The following is a 26,256-nucleotide window of genomic DNA, read 5'->3' as shown; positions in this document are numbered from 1 at the left end:
CAAACACAAATCAGATCAATCAGATATGCAATGTTTTACTATCAAAGGGGTCAGAGGTCAAAATTAAGGTCAGACTTACCTGATTGATATATGACACATTCCTATTTCATGATGAATCAGCACACCAAGTTTGAGCAACCTACATTCTACGGTACAACAGTTATGCACAGAACAGAATTCAGACAAGGTTTTACTATCATAGGCGTCAAGTGGCCACACCTGGCCGGTACATTACACATCCCACCCCACGTTGCAACTGCATATCAAGTTTGGTTTAACTAAGCATTAGGATACACAAGATATGCCCTAAGACGGACACGAATTGGACTATAATTTACTTTAATATGGATCAAGGTCAGAGTGACCAGACTGATGTATATCATATGACATCCCCAAATCCATTACCGGTAAGTATCTGCATACACAAGTTTGTTCAACCTAAGTTTGATGGCACAAAAGATATGCACCGGACACGAAGCACGACATACAGTCAGATAAGGGGATTAGCTATATGACCCACCAAAACTTTGTTTCCTGGTATAATGAAATTGAAACAATCCAGAAGTATGTTCCTTTGAATGTAATTTCTAAGTGTTGTAACAATATATTGATCTGTATGAAAAGTCTTTGTGGCTTCAAGGGGTAAAAATATGGTCAAATTGTCCTATTTTCAAATATATTCTTCAGAAGCATAGAACCAATTGAAATAAACTTTCAAGATAAGCTCCTGTTGAGATTTCTTAATAAATGTGGTACCGATCGACAATTCAAAATGATAACCAGCATTTTCCAATTATAGTTTTAAGTTTCTTCATACAAATAGTTTTTACATATTTTTTGTTGTTGCATGCATGGGGTTAACAGCAACCAAGGCTATTAATTATTATGGAAGCTATTTTGTATCCAATTCACATTATTGATCCGGTTTTTTATACTCATTGACATCATCAAATTCGCCAGAAAAATAGCATATTATCCTTAAAATTTGATGAGGATGCACTGTACAGACGGGAGCGGAATTTTATAAAATCCAAGATTTTCCGTCTAGTGGAGCACGGTGACACTTTTTTAAGACAATCTCACATAAATTTTGAGACATTATATTTGAAATGTTTTTTTTTAGACTAAAGAGGGGCGTACGCCTCTACGCCCCCACTGGGAATGAAAGGAAAAAAATACAGAGAAGGATAAACATTTGACTTTTCTTAGTTTTACACAAGTATAACTTAGTATCAACTTTAAGACAGAATAAAATAATTCGTCTTTTTGGCTTTGTTTAATTAAAATGACCAACGTAAATTGCAAAGCTCGAACACATTGTACTTTGTTGTATGGGGAAAACTCTCGATTTAAATGAGATGTTAGGTCTGTGCTAATTCATCAACTCATTGAAGATTTCCCGCTCAAATTCGGTTTTGGATTTGACACAAAAAGAATTAAAAAGCATGGAGATACTTCATACCATACGGAATGTAATGAAATCAAAAGCACATGTCTTATAGGACTAAAAAATAACCAGGCAAAATGAAGTACCTTTAGTTTGTAATGTGTTATCACAATATAATAGATGTGTTTGAACTAAAAAGTATCAGATAAAGACCGATTTATATTCAAATTTATTCTATTTTTTATTACAAGCCTCTACCCCTTGAGATGCAAAATCTGACACCCCGAGCGACACTTTATATTTTGATGAAAAACTAGTTTCAAACCCAATTTTAATTTTAAGTAAGAAGCTGGTACTTGGTTAAATTTCATGATAAGAATTCAATTCTGTATAAATGATACGGGAGGAAGTCGTATAAAGTAGTTTTTTTATCCAAAAATATGAAGCATCAAAATCTGCAACACGGAAAACTAGGTAGAGGTGTTTGAGGAAACAGAGCACTGAAAACGACTGCTTCTGCTTGCAGGAAATAGATTATGTTTCAGTTCCTTCCGTGCAATACATTATATGGTACTAAGAAAATTCTAAAAAAGGAAATTGGGATACTTAAACTTACTTTGATAGTTTTTCTTCGCTTTGAAATTGTCACCCCGAATGTGGCGTTCTGCACGGTGGGTTAGTTAAATGTTAAAATAGAGAATGGTTACCATAGGCGGATTTAGAGGGGGGGCCCAGGGGGCCCGGGCCCCCCCTTTTTGGGAAAAAATTTGGTTGCTTATATAGGGAATCATTGAAGCGTGACTGGAGCGGGCCCCCTCTTAGGTCAGTCAGTGGGCCCCCACTTATGAAAATTTCTGGATCCGCCACTGGTTACCGTCTTGATAAATTTATCTTTATATTTTTAAGTGCTTCAATCATGTCTATGATCGCATTGGTCACCAGGTAGATGATCAGACTAGGCCCACTGAGCGTTGCAAGTCCCAGTGGGTCTGTGGGTTGTAAGTCACAGGTAACTCATCGCCCAATATCATCATGTGTCTGAAGGGCCGAAGCCCCGCAAGTAAGAATTAACTCTACCTGATGACAATAAGCGAAGGTCAAAATTTTACTAAATCTAAAGAAAGAATTACTTTGTATATAGGTATAATATGAGCACAAACATTACAAATACAATACAAATAGAATTTTATTTTGCATTTTTATCATTATTTAAAATGATAATGGCACAAAGTATAGTTTGTTAATAAAATGTTTATCATGTAATATAATAAATAATAGATACATATAATATGTTGATCCAAGAAAATACAAGGGAATTAATCCAAATTTGTATATTGACACTAAAATATCAAGTATTATTTAATCCCATGGTTTTCATTTTCATTGTAAGTATTTTCCATTGATAGGTAAACAACAACACAATAAGAATGATACATTTAAAACATAAAGGGTGACTCTGAATGGATCTGAGGAGTGGATTTAAAGAAATTCCATAGCAAAGTGTCACTCAGCTTGAGAGGGAAAGTGCATTAAATGTAACTTTTGATAAGTTTTGCATTTATATTAAACTCAGTGAAAGTGTTTCTCTTTGGCACATGTGGAGTTTTACTACACTGACTTATCTGACCAAACAGCTTTTATGTCTTTTGAAATTAAAATTTCTAAGATATACAAGGGGCACATAGAGGAACGTGTGCTTATAAACAGGAGCGTGAAGATAAGCGGGATCCAAAACGAATTATATATACTAAAAAATAATGTATTAGTAGACTGAAAAATATCCAAATTTATCAATTAATATGTTTGTTTTTTGTTAATTGATATATATGACAAGGTATATATTTTTGATAAACAAAATCTAGAGTATATGACAAAATATATGAAGAGGATGGATGATTTCTTTATGTCTCAGCTGCTCATTCCTAGCTGATCATTCCTATCAAAAAAAGTTTGAATGTTTGTTCGTCCGTACAGTGGCATATATACCATTTCTGTCCTTATTTTATTAACGTCAGAGGCGGATTTAGGCGGGCCCCCCTTTTTTGGAAAAAAATTGGTTGCTTATATAGGGAATCACTGAAGTGGACTGGAGCGGGCCCCCTCTTAGGTCAGTCAGTGAGCCCCCACTTATGAAAATTTCTGGATCCGCCACTGAACGCTATATCTCTAACTTTTCAAAGTTGTTTGAAAATCCTCGTCAGCTTTCTACAAACCAATTGCAATGATTTGAATGGGCATCCATTGGCTGTGATTTTAGACGGCAAAACAAAAAAAAATATGATTATTCTTGTTTCAAATTTTTATAAAAGCAGAATTTTGAAGTAATATTTGGCTATCATAATTTGACATTTGATTTGTTCAATCTTGTCAAATAAGCTCAATAAAAAAACTCTAGTGTATGATTATGTATTAATGGCTTATTCAGTGGCGGATCCAGAACTTTTCCTAAGGCGGGGGGGGGGGGGGGGGGCTCCAGTCATGCTTCAATGATTTCCTATATAATCAACCAAATTTTTCCCACAAAAGGGGGACCCGGGCCCCCGAGGGACGCCCTGGATCCGCCTATGTTATTTGTATGTAAAAAACAACCCAATTTCCCATTTATGAGACCTTTAATTTGACTCTTTGTTGGAAATATGTGCTAATTAATTAAGTGTGTTCAGTTATCCAAATGGAAACTGAATCTGCCAAGAACCAGAGTTGAGAGACACGTTATACATTATGTTAATCATGTCTCTGGAAGAACAATTTCGTTGACCAATTCGAAACACAAAAAATATTGTTATATATAGGGAAAACGATGATTGACAGATACACATCATTTACATGTATTTTAATCCTGTATCACAAAATCAAACTGAAGGACCAGCCTATACAAATCTTTATATGTCTCTGGTTATATAATTGCATATTTTTGCATGTTTTAAAATTTATGTTTATCATATATCGATGGTCATCTTTGAGGGGGTATTAGGGGTCTTGACCCCTAAATCCCGGGCTTAAAAACACGAAAACCCGAGGTCCCGAATTTAAATAAATTTAAATCCCGACATCCCGAAATTCAAAAAAAAAATAATTCCTGGATCCCTTGCATTGGGTCAAGCCCGAAATACCGAGCTTAAAAACACCCGATCCCAGAGTACCGACGCGATAAACTACGGGTCCTATCTCCCCAGAGCTTTGCCGGTCCGATCGTACACAACTATTTCGTAGTGCATTTCTTTTAGACAATAAATGAAAATTACAAAAATCTTACCTGCGCTTTCTCAATAATATTTATAATAACAACAACCCTACCAAAGAACAGAAAACAGCCAAGGCCGTAAATTATACGTAGAGGCATGTATATAGGCAGTTGCCTCCTATTGCGGAATCATGACCAAAAAAAAATGGAGAAAAAAAAACCACTGAAAGAAAAAAATGGTTAAGATCATGCATATAGCACTGGTTGTTAGTTAAAACAACAAGGTGGTTAATCATAATTTCATGCAGGTGTGTTCAATATTTGGATCTGAACGGTCGGTACCCAACTCTGAATCAACTCCTTTGCACACATAAAATTTTCCCACCAAATACTATTGCATCTGCATACATATAGAAGTGACAATGTTGGCAATATTGAATGCATAGAAGTGCTAAAAAGATGGGATTTTTCCAGTCAGAAAAAATCACCTTAGCATTAATTTTGACAAAGCCAGAATAAAACTTGTTGGTGTATACAAACATTGTTACGTTTTAATAATTTGAACCTGATAGATAAAATTATGAGTTATTGAGTATATATGCATTTTCGTTTTAAGGTTTGAAAATTGTGTTTTTGAAACAGTCAAAATTAATTCGATTTGGACAGTCAAATAAGCCGGATAAAACACAAAAAATGACCAACTTCAGGGGGCTTTCGTTTTAAGTCTTTACAAAATTTTCCCTAAACTTAAGTAAAAATATCTTGTAAAGAGTCATAAAGCAGGATAAAGCGAAAACAAATCTTACTCTACCGGGACACGTAATCTAACTCTGGTTTATAACTATTTTTAATATATTCCAGGCGCATATTTATTGAAATGTAACAAAAAATTAACAAGTCGTGTATACTAGGGAGGTACATTGCATACAAGGAAAAGGCCTGAAAAAATATCCTTTTCTGCATGGAATGGGTCCAAATATTTTTTGCATCGCTCCTCTCGGCGATAATAAACTGCCTCCTGGCTTGGTACAGGTGCAAAAATGCTTTGTAAAGAATATGACCATAAAAGATTGGATGTGAAATTCCAGAACCATGGGATAAGATGTCTGCATGTTGATTTATATTTATTAATGTTTTTGTCCTTGTACGGCGATGATAAGATATAGTAAATGTTTGAACTAGTTTGTAATATCGAAAACCATGACTAGTCTAATATTTTTTCAGTATAATTTATATATTTTTTTCGCTAAAAACTAATAATATATGTTCCAGATGAAATAGACTCAAACAATTATAAATTATGATCTTTTAAACTTCAAGATTTATTGACCTATGACGTTCAGATTGACCTCGGATCAACCGGTATAACTTATTCTTTGAAAAAATAACTCAATATTGGTGTATTTAGAATTGAACTGCTTATTGTACGATACAGACGTGCAAACATATATGGATCTTTCATTTGCGACGCCCAGGATGTCACCACCTAGAGTGTGCTGGCCTTAAATTCCACACAAGGCTACATTCTGGATGCATGTGCAGCAGTGTAACCAAAAATAAATGCTAAAACAAATGTAAATATGTATAAATTTGCTTTTAATTTATCATTACTTTGTTCAATAATTATTTTTCTATTCAGTCATATCAATGATTAGTATACTATGGTCATATCAATTTGTTCAAACATGTAAAGCAAAGTATTTGGGTTGATGATAAGAAGACAGTCGTCAGACAAAGTATCCCGATGCTACACACAGAACAGACTTAATTTGAAAATTTAAAATTTTGCTGGTAATCGTGAATTAAAGGGGCACTAGCTACGAGATATATGAAAAATCTATAATACGATTCTTTTTTATCAATCATTAATGAAAGTTAAAAAGTGACAGGGGCGGATCCAGCCATTTTAAAAAAGGGGGGTTCCAACCACATTGCCCCATTCAAATGTATTGGTCGTCCAGAAAAGGGTGGTTTTAACCCCCGTAACCCCCCCTTGGATCTGCCAATGAGTGAAATAATAATTCACTTTTAGCGGCGGTCAGTACAGTTCAATTTGGTCAAAATAACCTAAGAAACACTGGAAACATTGATGATGAATTATTCAATTGCAAGTGAATAATTCGACCTCACTGAATCCGTATTCATATGAACTTCATGCAATTAAACCCCTTAGCTAGGGGTGGATAACACGTGAATTGTGCGTATTGAGTAATTTAAAAGAAAAGAATATCAAAATTGAAAGTGAAACAAAGATAAATCATTTGATTGAGTAGACTGATTCGATCTACAAAATATCTTTCTCAGTCATACAGGTAAAAAAGACGATTAAGATATATTTTTAATTTAAAATATAAAATTAAACAGATCTAGAAAAATCGAAAATACATAGACGAGTTCCCTAACTACACATGATGACCATCGGAGGTCTTCGGAAGTCAACTTGATAGTTAATTAGTTGGCGTCTTGACTAATATACACACAAAACGAAGCTAAATAATCTCGAACTCATGCCCTGTAAATTGTTTATAATTTTATAATTTGGATAAATGTTTACTGTAACATTGTTACAAATCAAATTTAGAAATTCAAGTTGAGTCAAATCAGTGAATAGGAAGTTGAACGTATGATATCGGATTTTTGTCCAGAGACCTATTTCAGCAAATAGTTTTGGAAACATAATTACTTTTTTGCTTTTAGTCGTAGCCAGTGCCTTTGGTTTTTGTGCGTCAACAATGTGTTTTCACGGGTCAAGCTTTTTGGAAAAGCTATGACTTGTTCAGTCTATCGACACTTCTGAATCACCTTTGCGTTTATAAATACGACATTGTAACAGTTGCTTTCAGAAAACAATGATTAGAACAAGGGCAAGGAACTGTTGCCTTTCACACGTTGGACCGGTCTTGACAGCTGAATAGACTAGACTAAAAATGGTGTTAGACATTGAATTATTCCGTGCAGAGAAGGGTGGAGACCCATCTAAAATTCGTGAAAACCAAGCAAAGAGGTTTAAGGATGTGACTTTAGTTGATAAAGTCGTTGAACATGACAAACTGTGGAGGAAAGGTACATTGTAGTTTGTTATGAATCACCACTGGCACTGCATGATTTTTAGACCAATTTAATTCCTTCATTTTAATTTAAAAGTCATTCAAAGCTTCATATAACTGTTTTATTAAACCGTTTGTCTCCATTGATGAGACTTGAAGAGTGTAACTGAAAAGATAACCATATGATGATGCAATCACATGAAAATTTAAGATATCAGGATATACAATTATGTATATTTTTTTTTATATAGCCATGGGAAATGTCATAAATAAGGTGATTTATGCTTTGATTGTATATGACAAATGAATATATGGTTAATGCAATATGACACAACTGCAATATATACAAATGATCAGGGTTTCCCCATATCCAAATAATATGACGTCTGGCAAGGCTATTTTAATTTTTTTCTTGGACGCCTTCCTATATGACGTCATAACGCTGAAGCCATTTTTTACGTCTGGACTTTGAGAGCAAATTTTGGGGGGAACTTTGCAACCTTTTGACATGAAATTTTTATTGCTGGCTAGAAATTTTTATGTAGTTACAAAGTCCTACCTTTTTTGTGCTTATTGATGCAAAATATTTCCAGAAACATCCAAAAGAAATGGTGAAATAAGATACATTTCCATTTGAGGTGGACAAGTTGTCACAACCATTTATTTTCCTTTCAACATGATATCCCAAAACTCCCAAGAAACATCACTTCCAGTAAATATAAAATATAAAACTCGGTAAAACTTGATGGACCCAAATTTCCGGAACATTCGATTTATATTATCAGGAAATTCAGGTCTGTCAAATTATACTGAGATTTTAATTTTATACTTTTCCGAAGTGACGTATTTTGGTAATTTTGGGATATCATGTTGAAAGCAAAATAAATAAACAACACTCTCATGGCAACTTCACAGAGTTGCTTTTGCATGCATAATCATCATGTTTATGAGAAATGTTATAAATGTTGAACATTCTTATAATTCATTACATAATGCATATTTATACCAGCTGAATTCATTGGTTAGATACAAATAATTATAGGCCGTACAGTGATCTATAGTTGTTATATGTCATTATGTCTCTGGTTGAGAGTTGTCTTATTGGCAATCTTACCACATCTTCCTATGTTTATATGTTTATAATAAGAATAAGAATAAGAATTTTATAAGTATAAAATCCAAACAATAGGACTGTTACTAAAATACAAAACAAAAACAAACAGACAGACAGGCATATTAATTACAAAACGATAGACATTAAACACTACAAACATGTAGCATTGAATTTTTTTTTTTTTTTTTTTTATAGATTATTAATTTTTATTATAATACTATTTTTGACAGCATGCCTCCTCTTTAAAATTATTAATTCAAATATTATGCTTATTTATAATATTATAGGGTTATTGCATGAATATTCAAAGGGGAATATTGTCCCGAGTAGAATTTTATATTGCACGAGCTTGCGACTGCAATATATGTTCTAAGAGGGACAATATTCCCCAATATTCATGCAATAACCCTTTTATTGTATAGCAATATAATATTTAAAAAGTAAAAATTGGTTTAAACTAAGATTTAAACGTTGATGACGTCATGAATTTTGAATATTTATTGCACTAGTGCAATATTAGAATTTATTGCACGCTAACTTTTGGTTACGTTCTGTGGGAAATATTATATTACTATACAATAATATAAGTTGAGACGTCAATTACAAAGTTCATATAATGACATTATAATTGTTTCTCTCATTATACATTTCAAGTACATAGTTAATAATAAAAATTTGTAAGGGTTCCGCGGAACCCAGTGTCTCGCCTATTTTTGCTGTAAATCGCAGGCTCAACAACAATGAGGAAAAAAATCAATAAAAATATTCCTCTTGTTACTATTTTATGATTGTAAGAAAATCTAAGTCCATTTGAAAGTAAATTACAGAAAAAAACAGAGTAATCTTTTTACAAACTTTACTTCTGGATACAATCTTATGATCATAAATAAGGTTATTTCCAAGTTTGGTACAAACCCAGGATAGTTTAAGAAAGTTATTTAAATTTTAAAAACTTTAACCACAGAGTGAATGTAATGGTTCCCTGCAGAAAAAACTAAGTCCATTTATAAGTAAAATACGGAAAAAATTGAATTTTATTTTTACAAAATTTTCTTCTGGATACTATCTTATGATCATAAACAAGCTTCTGTCCAAGTTTGGTACAAACCCAGGATAGTTAAAGAAAGTTATTAAAATTCTAAAAACTTTAACCACAGAGTGAATGTAATGTTTCCCCGCAGAAAAAACTAAGTCCATTTATAAGTAAAATACGGAAAAAATGGAATTTTATTTTTACAAAATTTACTTCTGGATATTATCTTATGATCATAAACAAGCTTCTGTCCAAGTTTGGTACAAACCCAGGATAGTTTGAGAAAGTTATTAAAATTCTAAAAACTTTAACCACAGAGTGAATGTTTTGTTTCCCCGCAGAAAAAACTAAGTCCATTTATAGTAAAATACGGAAAAAATGGAATTTTATTTTTACAAAATTTACTTCTGGATACTATCTTATGATCATAAACAAGCTTCTGTCAAAGTTTGGTAGAAATCCAGTATAGTTTAAGAAAGTTATTAAAATTTCAAAAACTTTAACCACAGAGTGAATATTTGTTGACGCCGCCGACGACGCCGACGACGACGGAATGTAGGATCGCTTAGTCTCGCTTTTTCGACTAAAGTCGAAGGCTCGACAATAAGTAAAATATCACATTCTAAACAGGAAAATATAAAATCAAATTTGTTTTCTTCACTCATTGAATTAAAGTTGGGGACAATACTAGAAATTTCATTAAACATTTTGATCCTAGTTTTATTAAATTCTGAACATGTTATGATAAAATGAAATTCATCTTCCATCTCTTTATGGCATAATGGACATATTCTTTTTTCTAAAGCTGTTTTGTTGTATCTTTATATGACATAACAGATATGTATAAAGCTTACTTGTTTTTGTTTTTCAGCAAGATTCTTGGCGGATTTGCTCAATCAGAAGAAAAACATGTGTAGTAAAGTTATAGGAGAGAAAATGAAGGTACATTTTCAATTTGTTATACACTGTCTCTCTAGGGGATATAGTAGTTAACCATTGTCTGTCCATAACATATTTATGTTGCATTTCAGACACTACAGGTGCTTTAACACTCCAAGTTTAAATAGTGTGATACCTTGTCAGTTCCTTCAAAGTTCTTCATCCTGTTTACAAAATATGTATTTTTTTAAAAGGTGCACACTTGTGTATGAATTTTTATACGACCGCAAAATTTGAAAAATTTTTCGTCGTATATTGCTATCACGTTGGCGTCTGCGTCGTCGTCGTCCGGCGTCCGAATACTTTTAGTTTTCGCACTCTAACTTTAGTAAAAGTGAATGGAAATCTTTAAAATTTTAACACAAGGTTTATGACCACAAAAGGAAGGTTGGTATTGATTTTGGGAGTTTTGGTTCCAACATTTTAGGAATTAGGGGCCAAAAAGGGCCCAAATAAGCATTTTCTTGGTTTTCGCACTATAACTTTAGTTTAAGTTAATAGAAATCTATGAAATTTTGACACAAGGTTTATGACCACAAAAGAACGGTTGGGATTGATTTTGGGAGTTTAGGTTTCAACAGTTTAGGAATTAGGGGCCAAAAAAGGGCCCAAATAAGCATTATTCTTGGTTTTCGCACAATAACTTTAGTTTAAGTAAATAGAAATCAATGAAATTTAAACACAATGTTAATGACTACAAAAGGAAGGTTGGTATTGATTTTGGGAGTTTAGGTCCCAACAGTTTAGGAATTAGGGGCCAAAAAGGGACCCAAATAAGCATTTTTCTTGGTTTTCGCACCATAACGTTAGTATAAGTAAATAGAAATCTATGAAATTTAAACACAATGTTTATGACCATAAAAGGAAGGTTGGTATTGATTTTGGGAGTTTTGGTCCCAACAGAATAAGGGGCCCAAAGGGTCCAAAATTAAACTTTGTTTGATTTCATCAAAATTGAATAATTGGGGTTCTTTGATATGCCGAATCTAAATGTCATGACTGTGTATGTAGATTCTTAACTTTTGGTCCCGTTTTCAAATTGGTCTACATTAAGGTCCAAAGGGTCCAAAATTAAACTTAGTTTGATTTTGACAAAAAATGAATCAGTTAGGTTCTTTGATATGCTGAATCTAAAAATGTACTTAGATTCTTGATTATTGGCCCAGTTTTCAAGTTGGTCCAAATCGGGGTCCAAAATTAAACTTTGTTTGATTTCATCAAAAATTGAATAAATGGGGTTCTTTGATATACAAAATCTAACTGTGTATGTAGATTCTTCATTTTTGGTCCTGTTTTCAAATTGGTCTACACTAAAGTCCAAAGGGTCCAAAATTAAACTTAGTCTGATTTCAACAAAAATTGAAATCTTGGGGTTCTTTGATATGCTGAATCCAAAAATGTACTTAGATTTTTTATTATGGGTCCAGTTTTCAAGTTGGTCCAAATCAGGATCTAAAATTATTATATTAAGTATTGTGCAATAGCAAGTCTTTTCAATTGCACAGTATTGCGCAATGGCAAGAAATATCTAATTGCACAATATTGTGAAATCGCAAATTTTTTTTTAATTAGAGTTATCTTTCTTTGTCCAGAATAGTAAGCAAGAAATATCTAATTGCAAAATATTGTGCAATAGCAAGATTTTTTTTTAATTGGAGTTATCTTTCTTTGTCCAGAATCAACTTAAATCTTTGTTATATACAATATACAATGTATATTCACTTTTTACTACCAACTGATAAATTATAATAAATAACATTCAGTGATAACAAGCAGTTTTTTTTACATCTTAATATTTTATGATGTATTTAAATGAGTAGTTATTGTTGCAAACTCCATTAGAAATTTTAATTGAGATTAGTTTTGGAATAAGGGAAAGGGGGATGTGATTAAAAAAATTGGGTTCAATTTTTCTCATTTGAAATTTCATAAATAAAAAAGAAAATTTCTTCAAATATTTTTATGCCCCACCTACGATAGTAGAGGGGCATTATGTTTTCTGGTCTGTGCGTCCGTCTGTCCGTTCGTTCGTCCGTCCGTTCGTCCGTCCGTCTGTCCCGCTTCAGGTTAAAGTTTTTGGTCAAGGTAGTTTTTGATGAAGTTTAAGTCCAATCGACTTCAAACTTAGTACACATGTCCCCTATGATATGATCTTTCTAATTTTAATGCCAAATTAGAGTTTTTACCCCAATTTCACGGTCCACTGAACATGGAAAATGATAGTGCGAGTGGGGCATTCGTGTACTGAGGACACATTCTTGTTTTGAGAGGATTAATATTCAACAGCATAGTGAATTGCTCTAAGAGAAAACAAAAATTTTAAGTTCATTAGAACACATTCATTCTGTGTCAGAAACCTATGCTGTGTCAACTATTTAATCACAATCCAAATTTAGAGCTGAATCCAGCTTGAATGTTGTGTCCATACTTGCCCCAACCGTTCAGGGTTCAACCTCTGCGGTCGTATAAAGCTACGCCCTGCGGAGCATCTGGTTTTCACATTTAGTGACAACAATAGACAAGGTTGACATCTTTTTAAGACAGATCAGACTTTTTCTAAAAAACTACAAATTTGTAAGAACATTGAATATAAGAATTTACTTTGAAACTATACGATCTGTATTCTTATATTTATAACATCATAAAATTTAAATAATCATTGTTAGTTTTAAAATCAAAGTGATTATCAAATAATGACATCAATATTATATTTTTGGTAGCTCTCTGTCTAAGTCTGTTCTTAGGCCAGATTGTTACCATGATTACAGGCATCTAACTGTCTAACTGACACAATATGTGTAACTCCTTGAGTAGTAAATATATAGGATGAACCTAAATTGTTTTAGTCTGTAATAAAATGAATAATATACATGTATGATGTATATATATTTGTAGAACAAAGAGCCACAAGGAGATAATGAATCATTACCAGATGGCTTTGCAGACACAATAGAAAATCTGACAGCTGACCAAGTAAAGGTTTGTATGTTAAATTAATATTATTGATGATTTGCATCTATATTCAATCTCTTGTACACAATATTTTGAATCTGTCGAATGTCACTCACTTACCAGAGTGACTTGGGACAGGCACATCTTCTTACCTGAGACAGTGGTGTTACAGTATACAAGATAGGAACACATTGTAAAAATCAGTTGGAAAGAACTTCACTTGCCAGAAAGGCCCAAATACCAAAAACAAAAGTTCCAATCTAAAAATTCTCTTAAAAGTTAGTTTTAACACATGAACAATAATAACAATAAAATAGAGTATGTTGCATTTTTCATGTTAAAGAAGTCTTATTTAATGACTATTAAGTTTTTCTTTCTTTCTAATTTTAGACATACACAGTAGTACAAATTAAACAGATCAGAGTTATGATTGATGACCTTATGAAGAAAAACGATGACACAGTGATCCTTCATGAAAAAGAGAGAAATGACTCAATGAGAGAAATAGGAAATCATCTCCATGAGTCCTGTATTATCAGCAATGATGAGGTACCAGTGATGTAATTTTTAAAGTGAACATACTACATGTACTTCTGATGCAGACTACTGTAAACCAACTTATTATCCTGATACTTTATTTATCATTTTATCCTTTCTATTCCACTTTGAGGCTATTTAATTTCACGATTTTCTAGTTTACTTGATGTAATTTAGTAAGGAAACTGTTATATATTCTCCTTATTTTTCAAAACACGAAAGTCATGAAAATAAATCGCTCATGAAAATATTTTGGTTTATAGTAATTGGGTCTTGTCTTATCAGCAGTATCATTGAAATTAATTAATTATTAATTATAATATAGGGTTATTGCATGAATATTGGGGAATATTGTCCCGAGTAGAATTTTATATTGCACAAGCTTGCGAGTGCAATATATGTTCTACGAGGGACAATATTCTCCAATATTCATGCAATAATCCTTTTATTGTATAGCAATATAATATTTGAAAGTAAAAATTGGTTTAAACTAAGATTTTGTCGTTGATGACGTCATGAATTTTGAAGATTTATTGCACTCGTGCAATATGAGAATTTATTGCATGCTAATTTTTTGTTACTTTCTGTTGGAAATATTATATTGCTATGCAATAATATCTGAAATAACAAACAGATAAAGTTCAAGTATTGCTATTTTAATTGCAACAATTGCGAGGTACAGTAGACTCCACCTAATCGGATATCGGTTAAACGAATATATCGGCTATTGTAATATTATTTCAAAACACCGAACCATTCCCTATACATTTCAGTCAAAATACATCGGATAATCGAATATCGGTTATTAGAATATATCGGCTAATTGGATAGGAATATTCATGGAAAATGTGTGAAAACCATGTACAATCGAATATTTTCAAATAATTTCATATTTTTCTTGACAGGAAATGAAGCCGGAAGTTACGCCATTACGAAGTTTAAGGAAACTTCAGTACTGAAATGTTTCATTTTATTAATAAAAACGATCTTTCATAGTCAAATAAAACATATTTTTCTTATTGTCTTGTTTATTTTATGAATTTGATATTATATTCTGCCCAAGATGTGTTTGTTATGTATTTATCAAAATGTGATCGTTATCATTTACTTAACAAACAATGACACGAGTCGACAGAAATGATAAACTGTGCGTGATGTTCATCAATGTTTATTAAATATGAATGAAATGTACCTTTTTCTCAACAATTTATTAAAATATATATAGAAGTCCCGTGTAAAAACAAGGAATCGTATGTCAATAGCATGTCCCAGGTGAAATAGAATTATGTAACTTGTACACATGTACGCCATTTTCCTAATTTACATAATATTCAGCCTTTTATTTTAAACCACAACAGATAAGATAGAAAAGCAAATTAATTTTACTCATCTTTATGCCCAATTTTATAATCATAAAAATAGTAGTATTACTGGAAATTGGAAATGTGTTTCATAAATAAAAAACTGTAGAAAATTCGTAGCTATTAATAGAATTTACCTATTAAACTTTTGAAAAGACATACCTCTGCGTCAACAGTTTATTGTAATGTTGTATTTTATGATTAAATGCTGTTCCCCTAAGTTTATAATGTACTGCCTATTGTTGGTAGACACATAATAGTGAAATATTAATACATCATTACACTTTATATTTCTGAAGGACCTCATTGGAAAATACATTAACTCTTTTTAATTGCAGGATGAGAATGGGGTTGAAAGAATTGTTGGAGATTGTACTACAAAAAAGAAATACTCTCATGTAGATTTGGTTGTTATGGTTGATGGCCATGAGGGAGATAGAGGAGCAGTTACAGCTGGAGGTAGAGGATACTACTTGAAGGTAGGAGTGGCCCTAAATTTGATTGGCAGATTTTCAGAAAAACACACAAACGTAAAAACTTGTCACCACTAATAAGGGTCATAAAAGATGGATTTTTGTAAGTAAACAGAAGTTATGTACCCTAGGAACAAAAATTAGATTTTACCTTGAACAGAAATCATTTTTAGCCATGAATAATAGTTTTATGTTTTTGAGCAACATTGCAAATTCATTATATGTATATGAGATAGGTCAGATACTTAGGTAAATTGTAAGTCGCAATGTCGTATGCATCAACAATTAGATATGATGTATACCTGATATTTGTTAGATTGATTTCCTAAAATTCAAAGTCATCAAGTGGGCCATACAGCATTTTGTATGTAAATGCACAATGTTTACTACCTTTTTTCAGGATTTATTAAACATTTTTTTAGTGTACATACATTATTACAGCCTTAAAAATTAATATAGTTTATACTAGACTATATGTTACGCATTTTTGAGAGAGTCAATCATTAATATTATATTTTTTTTCAGGGAGCCTTAGTTTTTCTGGAACAGGCACTTATTAATTTATCTATGAAGATGTTACATAAAAAAGGATATGTCCCTCTTTATACTCCATTCTTCATGAGGAAGGAAGTCATGCAGGAAGTAGCACAGTTAGCTCAGTTTGATGATGAATTATATAAGGTACATCCTTACTTCATTACCTTAAAAAGGGTTGAGCCATGATCAACCATGACATATAACATCCACTTCATTTATATTTGATACAGTAAAACATGGAAATTAAAAAAAAAACTATTTTATAAAACCTTTCAGAAATTTAATACATATTCATGTGAAACAGAAACTATATTCTATGGGTTTTAAAAGTATTTGCTTCTACAGCACTGCTGCATCTTTCAATGCCCTCTGCATTGACTTTTTAAGCCACATTTTGGATAGTACAGGGATACCATGTTTTTCTGTCCATGCTTGTTCACTCCATCAGACTGTCTCATTTTAAGTTTAAAATTTGGTTTAGGGTTGTTTTTGGTCATATAAATCTGAACATAGTACACTTGTTCATTATGGAGCATGCTACAATTTATCTGCCAAATTAGGGGTTTAACCCAGATTTCAGGATTCTGTGATTGGTTTAATATTGATTTAAGGTGGATAAAAAAAAAAAAAACACTTTGTTTCAGGACACTTGCATTTTGTGGTCATATCAAATTGAAACTTAGTAAACATATTTCTTGACCTTATTAAGTGAATTGTTAAATGTATATACCAAGAAAGCAGATGATAAGGCCGATAGTCCCAGGGAAATACAGGAAATTGTGTGAACTAGACACACCTGTTACAGAGTTTTATTCGGTGACAACCTGGATGAAAAAGTGGACAAATTGGACAAAGATGACAAAAGGTCAGACAAGTTATCTATGGAAGCAGGAGGTGTTTTTTTAGGCAAAAGAAAGCACAATTGGTCAAAGGACAGTCATTGGGGTCCAGCAAAAGACAAAAACTGGCCAAAAGACAAATTCTGGCCAAAGGACAAATTCTGGGCAAAAAACAAAAAGAAACTGAAGAAACCAAAGACAATGCATTAAATGAATCTGTAAGTACTTGTATGTTCAAGTTTTACAATACTCCAGATAATTTTATTGGAGGACAGATTTCAGTATTCATTCAAAACTGGGATTTACTAACTTTGGATAAATGGATAAGAAATGTTTTAACTGGTTATACTATTGAACTAGACAATATACCATTTCAAATAACTATTCCCAAAACAATTGAATTTAATGAACACGAAAGTGATTTAATTCAGAAAGAGATTGAAAAGTTTTTAAGGAAAGACATTATTGAAAAAGTGTCAAATACATGTAATGATACTCATGGATATTATTCTAACATTTTCATTAGACCAAAAAAGGATGGTAGTGTTAGAGTAATTTTAAATCTCAAATCGTTCAATGATAATGTTGTCAAAAAACATTTCAAAATGGAAACTCTGCATACTGCTATTAACAACATTAAATTAAACCAATTTATGGCTTCAGTTGACTTGAAAGATGCGTATTATAGTGTACCAATACAAGAAAGTGATAAAAAATATTTAAGATTTAGATGGAAAAATGATCACTACCAATTCAAAGTACTTCCACAAGGGTTATCGAGCAGCCCAAGGGTTTTTACCAAATTGTTAAAACCTGTTTATGGAAAGTTACGTGAAATGGGACACGTCAATGTGCCTTATATTGATGACAGTTTGTTATTGGGTGATACATATCATGAGTGTTTGAAAAATATTGAAGATACTGTTACTTTACTAGATGGATTAGGATTCACAATTCATCCTGAAAAATCAGTATTTTTACCTACTCAAGAAATTGTTTTTCTAGGGTTCATTATAAACACATTAAATATGACTTTACAGTTAACTTCTGAAAGGAAAAAGAGTTTAATAGAACAATGTAAACTGCTTCTCTATCAAAAGAAAGTAACAATTAGAGATTTAGCACGAGTAATAGGAAAAATGGTAGCTAGTGAACCAGGGGTGAAATATGCTCCTTTGTATTTCAAGGATTTAGAACATTTTAAAGATAAGTCCTTGAAAGGTAATCAAGGAAATTTTGATGCGATTATTGAGTTGGATATTAGAAGTAAGGAATTACTTCATGGTGGATTGATAATATTACGTCCAGCTGCAAGTCGATGACTATTTCACAACCATCAGTTATTTTTTATAGTGATGCTAGTAAGACTGGATGGGGTGGTTTTAATAAAACCTACCAATTGACTGATAATGGGTTTTGGACTCATGATGAATTTTTGGAACATATCAATTTTTTAGAATTGAAAGCAGCTTTATTAACATTACAATCTTTAGGACATATGCTTCATGATACACATACGTTTGTATGTTGATAACACAGTGGCATTATCTTATATACACAATTTTGGGGGACGTATACCTTCTTTACATAATCTTACTAAAGAGATTTGGCACTGGTGTGTTGATAGGAATATTTGGCCAAGTGTTGCACATATTCCAGGGAAAGACAATGTTACAGCTGACAAATTGTCTAGAAAACTTAATGAGGATATGGAATGGATGTTAAAACCGGAGGTTTTTGAGATAGTTGAACAAGTGTTTGGCAAAATAACAGTTGACTTGTTTGCATCTGGCTTTAATAAACAAAAACAACGGTATGTGTCTTTTTTGCCAGATGTAAATGCAATGACTATTGATGCTTTTACTTTTTCATGGACAAGTTCTGATGTTTATTATATTTTTCCTCCTTTCAGTCTTCTGGGAAAATTGCTGCAGAAGTTAATTACAGACAAAGTCAACAAAGCATTGATTGTAGCACCAATTTGGACAACTCAAGTATGGTTTCCAATTCTTCTACAACAGACTTGTCAACAACCATACCTACTACCACAAAAAAGTTTAGTACTTCCAGGAAATCTACAAAAACTACATCCAGTGAAAAATCTTCAACTTGGGATTTTTTGTGTGTCAGGGAACATCTCAAAAGTAAAGGAGTTTCGAACAATGTTGCCGACATCATTCTACAATCATGGAGATCTAGTACATCACAACAATATAAATCATATCTCAAGAAATGGAAATTATTTTCAAGTGAAAGGGAAATCAATTTGTTTGATTCCCCTACCGAAGTGTTACTTGAGTTTTTAAATTCTTTATTTGAACAGAATGTAGGTTACAGTGGTATAAACACTGCTAAATCGGCTATTTCAGCATTGTGTAGTTTAGTTAGTAATAGAAATATTGGTAAAAAAAAAACCTAGTTTACCAAAATATAGTAAAATTTGGGATGTTAACAAAGTATTAACATATTTTGATATAATATCGGACAATGAACAGTTGTCTTTATTAGAGTTATCACAAAAACTAGCTATGTTGTTTATGTTATTGAGTGGACAAAGATGTCAAACTATATATAAATTAGAATTAGATAATGTTCAAATTGAAGGAGACACAATGGTTGCTTATGTTAGTGAATTGTTAAAACAAACTAAACCTGGAGTACATATGAAACCTTTAGTATTTGATAGATATATTATCAATGAAAAATTATGTATTTTGAGAACTTATGAGGAGTATGTAAGAAAAACAGAAACTCTTCGGAACAAAGAACAAAAAGTGTTTATTTGTACTGTTAAACCTTACAAACCTGTCACCAAAAGTACTATTGCTAGATGGGTAAAAACTGTTATGAAAAGTTCTGGAATAAACATTGAATGTTTTGCTCCACATAGCTGTCGTTCAGCATCAACGTCAGCTGCATTAGGTCAAGGACTTAAGATAGACACTATTATGAAAAGTGCAGGGTGGAAATCAGCAAAAACTTTTCAAAAATTTTATAATAAAACAATAATTATTGATAATGAAAGTAATTTTGCTCAGAAGATTTTACCATCAAGTAGCTAAATGTAATATGGTGTTTTATGATATTTATGTTATGATCATGATGCATTAATGTACAAATGTATATATGTTTATTAAAAGATATATTACTTGAAATATTTGGTATTAACATAGCCTAAAGAAGGTTTTTCAATTCAACGTGGATTGATGATCTAGTTGTGCTCTAAAATCTCATGGGAAATCGTCTATATCACCAGTTTAATAAAATGTTTCAATTAATCGAAACATTTGAAGATTAATTATAATTTTATTAAACTGGTGATATAGATTTCACATGCCCACCACTTGGGTTTTCTTGTGAAATTGTACCCACCCTAAAATACAACTAGATCCTCAAAGCTCTGAAGTATGACCTTGGACAGCGCCACCTGGCTGTTCTCTCATGTGAAATCTATATCACCAGTTTAATAAAATTATAATTAATCTTCAAATGTTTCGATTAATTGAAACATTTTGGCTAAATTTCATGGTTCACTGATCTTAGAAATGTGCTTGTTGCAGTTGGTCCTATGGACATGATGGACACATATTCTTGTTTATTATAAAAGAAAAATCAGTCATGTACAAAGATTTTTCATACCAGGTTCTTGTGTCCTTACCATATGTATTTTCTCATTTGACGTCAAAAATCAATGCATTCGAATCTGTAAAATTCTATTTAATCAAGTAGGTATGTTCACTATAACATGCATCATGTACATGTCTAGTTTAGAATACCCTGTATGGCAGCATCACCTAGCATACAATATTACATGAACAATAGATTATGTTTCAAAATAAAAACATCCTAGGATATCCTTAGTACTTAAGCATTATATATATATGGGAATGAAATTTTATTTTATTTTGAACATTTTAAATAATCTAAAGTGAAATTTGTTTTTATCAAGGTTGTTGGGAAAGGAAGTGAAAAGCAAGATGAATCTACAATTGATGAAAAATATTTAATAGCCACATCTGAACAACCGATTGCAGCTTATCATCGTGATGAATGGATACCCACCGAAAGTCTCCCCATCAAATACTTAGGCTACTCGACATGTTTTAGACAGGAAGTAGGATCTCATGGAAGAGATACCAGAGGAATATTTAGAGTTCATCAGTTTGAAAAGGTTAGTTTATTTTAGAAACACTAAAAGAATGTAAATGTGTTGTATGTTTAACATGTTTACAAATTGTGACTTGGATGGAGAGTTTATAAACACTCGGACTCATCTTCTTATATCTATATTAAGGCAATCTTTCAGCTTTATTCAAATATTTTGATTACTGATTTTGTAATGCTATGAAATATAGATTTTGGTAGACCAATCGTTTTATATGTTTAATTTTTAGTAGCTATACATATATGTAAATTTTTCAAAAAACATACTCCTCCGAAACCTAAAAGCGAAATGTTTTGTAACTTGTCAGTAATGATGAATGGTAGATCCTCTACAAGCAATCTTCATTTATTACTATCCTATGAAAAACATAGTTGCATAAGGTAAAAATTTCAAATTTTTTTAGGGGTATAGCTGCTCTTTTGCTGTGTATATTAAAGAAAAGCAGTTAGATGAGAACTGACTGACAATTTTGAACCATGTTTTGCAAATTTTATAATCATTATAAATCACTATGAAAGATAGTTAAGGTGGTACCTAACACTACAGGGAGATAACTCTGTAAAATCAGCCAAACGTTTTAATAACATTATGTTGTAAAAGGAATATTAAGCTTCTCAATGATCAAAATTGGTGTTTGTCAATCTGATATATAACCAGTGTAATTTTTCTGATAAAATGGTTGGTTCAAAATTTTTGAAATTGATATATTTTGGTTAAAGGTTCAAAGTAAATACTTTGTCAAAATTTCATGAAAATTAAACGAGCCAAATTAATTTTAGTGAAAGTGTTGGGTACCACCTTAAAACAGCAAAATATGACCTGCAAGACAAGGTCTGCATAGTACTGATTCTTATAAATTTGTATTATTCAGATTTTATTTCATTTGAAATGTGTCTTTAGTATTTAATCTTATATATGTTACAGTAAATAGGTGAAATTAGGAATAACAAGTAATTATTAAAAACAATTCAGTAAATACTTGTAATTACACTGTACTAGTCGAATTAGTGATTACATGTATTTACTTATTGTTTCAGTAAGCACAGGCAATCACTGATTTTTTTTAGTAATTTTTTCAGCTATTTACTAACTTGATATTTTGGTTTCAAAGTTTGAGACATAATTTAAGAAAGCAAACGAGAATTTAAAGGACTGGGATTGGAAGGCTTACTTTTGGGTTAAAAATCAAAGCTATTTTAAGACTGCATGCTGTTTTATTACAGTTAGGCTTTTGAAACTGGAAAATGTTTTTTTTTTTTTATAATTTGCAAGAGTTTATAATAAGACCTCCCAACTTAGGTCAAGGAATGGTAAATGGGCAAAATGTCACAGATTTTGGTATAATTTTGCATATGACTTGGATTATTTTACGATTATTTCACCATTTGTTTGGTATTTTTTCACCTAGGACACAACTTTGATGTATAAAGTAAAATTTAAGAACTTTTTGTGGATTAAATGTGCTTTTTATACAATTGACTACTTGTTTTGAAAGAATAAGATCAATAATATTTCAGAAAAAAAAAAAGATAAATGCATTATTTTTTTGGATTGGCAGATACACTTTAACAAGCCAAAGGTGTGTGCCAATGTGCCAAATTTAAAGAAATTTGTGACATAGACTCTTTACAGGAGTAACCTGACATTAATGCTTGCAACAAAATTGTATTACACAGGTCATATTTTAGTCACCCCACCTTTTCTGTAGCAAATATTAATCCCCATTTATTAAATGATAGCTATTGACGTACTGAGAGTGTCGGATTTGAAGCCAATGACACTTATCCTTACAAAACATCTGGTCCTGAATTGTGAACAGACAAATATTAACACAGACAGACATTATAATTCCTGTATATATTTGGAGCTTTCTGGTAAAAATTTGACTTTGTGCCTACGACTGTATTTAATATTTACATCATTAATCACAAATATAGATGAGAGAGGGTATGGGGATGACAAAACTAGTATAACCCCACCTCATTTTACATGGGCCTGTCCTAAGTCTAGATTTAAGGCTCTAAAGGGGGTCCAGGAAAGAGACCTGGATTGGGCAAGGTTTGACAAAGCAAGAGTTGCACATTAACCTATCGCTCTTTATTGCAGCCATTAATTTAATAATTAGGACTGTTAAAATAGCTTTTATATGTTGAATTATTTGAAATAAAACAAAAATGTCCTGAAAATCATTACAGTACATTATTTAGGCCGCTGGTTTTCTTGTTTGAATTGTTTTACATATGTTATTTCTGGGCCATTTATAGCTGACTATGAGGATGGGCTTTTCTCATTGTAAAAGGCCATACGGTGACCTGTAGCTGTTAATTTCTGAGTGATTTGGTCTCTTTGAGAGAGTTGTCTCATTTACAATCATATAACATTTTCTTTTTTATACTTATCTTGAGAAGATTGTGATTATCTATCACATATATTCATTGTACAAATTGAACAATGTCTCCGTAAATATTTATTCTTTATCATCGTTCATTTTCAGCCAATATGTTTCAGACAGTTTAACATTTTTAACCGGATTTTTGTGACAACAATGTCGGTTATTGATTTGGGGATGTACGTCAGGCGGACGGTCGGTCGGTCGGTCGGGCGGGCAGCAATCAAATGTTGTCCGTGCATTAACTCATGAACCGTTCAACCAAAGCTTTTAAAATTTTGATATGTTGTTACTGACAACTAAATGAAGGTCAAGTTCAATAATGACGATTTTGACTTTTACCGTTCAGGAGTTATGGTTCTTGAAAGATTGAAAAATGGAGTTTTCAGTCGTGTCCGTGCATTTATGCATGAACTGTTCTACTAAAGCTTCCCAAATTTTTATATGTTGTTACTGATGACTAAATGGAGGTCAAGTTCAATATTGACGATTTTGACTTTTACCGTTCAGGAGTTATGGTTCTTGAAAGATTGAAAAATGGAGTTTCCAGTCGTGTCCGTGCATTTACGCATGAACTGTTCTACCAAAGCTTCCCTAATTTAAATAGTTTGTCACTGATGACAAAATGAAGGTCAAGTTTAATAATGACGATTCTGACTTTTACCGTTCAGGAGTTATGGTTCTTGAAAGATCGTAAAATGTCGTTTCCATTCATGCTGTTGCATTTACTCATGAACCATTCAATCTAACCTTTTCAAATTTTTATATGTTGATACTGATGACAAAATGGAGGTCAAATTTGATATTGACGATTTTCACTTCACCATTCATCAGTAATGGTTCTTGTGATATTGCCAGGACACAAATAAATGTTAATAAATCCGGTTTGCTGTCGTTGTGACAGCCTCTTGTTAAGGTATATTTTTAGATGATCACTTTGTAATAGTACTGACTGATCTTCAAATCATTATTGCCCTTACTTTTGATCAGCTGATCATACAATGCAACATTGTTTTATTAGTTAGTAAATAGGTGTAAAAATTCATTCAAATTTAGTAAATTATTGGTAATAACTGGGCAGTTTTAGGAATTACTTGTATTAACTAAGTGCAACAGGAATAACATGTAAATCCTAAATTTTAATAGTTATGTGTAATTCCTAATTTTATCTATTTACTGTAACATATACATGTATTATTATGATTGACATATTACATGTACAAAGGGCAGTAACTCAGTCTGGCTATTTTAGAATCTCTTAATGTATTTTATTTTTAAGTTTTATATTAACTTTATTTTTTACAATTTGGATAGAACATTCTGTGATGAATATAAAACTATATATATATTGAAGCTCTCTTTTTTCCACAAATTCTTTTCTCCTAGATTTCATTCTCCTCTTCAAGCTAAAAAAAAACGTTGTATTGAATGAGAAATACTTAAATGCTTGGAAATAGAATTTTTTTAAAAACAGAAATGGGTAATTTTCCAAAGAGACAACAACCTGACCAAAGCAGAAAACAGCTAACGGCCACAAAGGTCTTCAACACAGTGAGGAAACCCCACATTTAGAGGAAGGGTTTAGCTGGCCTGTAAACATTGGTCTTCAAAACATATTTATATTGTAACAGCACTGAGCAGTAACATGTGTTTGGTCTGAAATGTCAGCGACAATCTACTTACAAAGCTGATTTAGATTATAAACTAATTAGTAATTGATCAATATTAAGGTAGATTGGTTCAGTATATATTATTAGTTATCTTGGTGTAATCAGGGGTGTACAGAATTTAACACCGTTGTTGAAAATTCATACACCCTGAGGCGCAGCCGAATGGGTGTATGAATTTTCAACAACGGTGTAAAATTCCGTACACCCCTGATTACACCAAGATAACGAATTTATTTCTTATGAACAATACCTTTACTCATTTTGAAACCAGGACGTAAAATTGTAAAAATGGTAATGAAAAATTTCCACCGTAATATTATTTCAATGTCCATGTTGCTGCACATTGTCAAACACTTTTTTACTTTATTTTTGGAAAATTCAGAAATTTTTTGTGTTCTTTTGAGTTTACAAAAAAAAAAAAAAAAAAAAAAATATTTTTTAAAAATTTCATTTTTTTTTTTTTTTAGCATTTTCTTCTTATTATTTTTTTTCTAATTTTTTTTTCTTTATTTTGTGAAAATTTTATTTTTTAATCTTTTTTTGGCAAAATTTCATTTTTTTTTAAATTTTGGCAAAATTTTATTTATCCCCGGGTGAACAAGGGTGGGGTGTTATTTACACCGGGGTAG

General features: G+C 31.9%; 1 protein-coding gene and 1 non-coding gene across 2 annotated transcripts in view; one reads left to right on the top strand and one right to left on the bottom strand.

Annotated features, from left to right (window-relative positions):
- Positions 1–2,336: 2,336 nt before the first annotated feature.
- LOC143061565 (U8 small nucleolar RNA) lies at positions 2,337–2,471 on the bottom strand. Its single transcript, XR_012974472.1, has one exon. It is a non-coding gene; the product is annotated as a U8 small nucleolar RNA (small nucleolar RNA).
- A 4,926-nt stretch (positions 2,472–7,397) lies between these two features.
- The window catches only part of LOC143042074 (putative serine--tRNA ligase, cytoplasmic), a 46,283-nt gene continuing 27,424 nt past the window's right edge, over positions 7,398–26,256 (top strand). The window contains exons 1-7 of the mRNA XM_076214319.1: positions 7,398–7,634; positions 10,637–10,707; positions 13,600–13,683; positions 14,047–14,205; positions 15,893–16,033; positions 16,553–16,708; positions 21,353–21,574. Of these exons, the coding sequence (XP_076070434.1) occupies positions 7,499–7,634; positions 10,637–10,707; positions 13,600–13,683; positions 14,047–14,205; positions 15,893–16,033; positions 16,553–16,708; positions 21,353–21,574 (969 nt within the window). The 5' untranslated portion in view covers positions 7,398–7,498. The remainder of the gene's footprint in view (positions 7,635–10,636; positions 10,708–13,599; positions 13,684–14,046; positions 14,206–15,892; positions 16,034–16,552; positions 16,709–21,352; positions 21,575–26,256) is intronic.

The sequence above is a fragment of the Mytilus galloprovincialis genome, chromosome 1 (assembly GCF_965363235.1).
Source record: "Mytilus galloprovincialis chromosome 1, xbMytGall1.hap1.1, whole genome shotgun sequence".
NCBI classification, from domain to species: domain Eukaryota; kingdom Metazoa; phylum Mollusca; class Bivalvia; order Mytilida; family Mytilidae; genus Mytilus; species Mytilus galloprovincialis.
The sequence above is the reverse complement of the archived record's forward strand: the minus strand, read 5'-3'. Positions and strand labels throughout refer to the sequence as shown.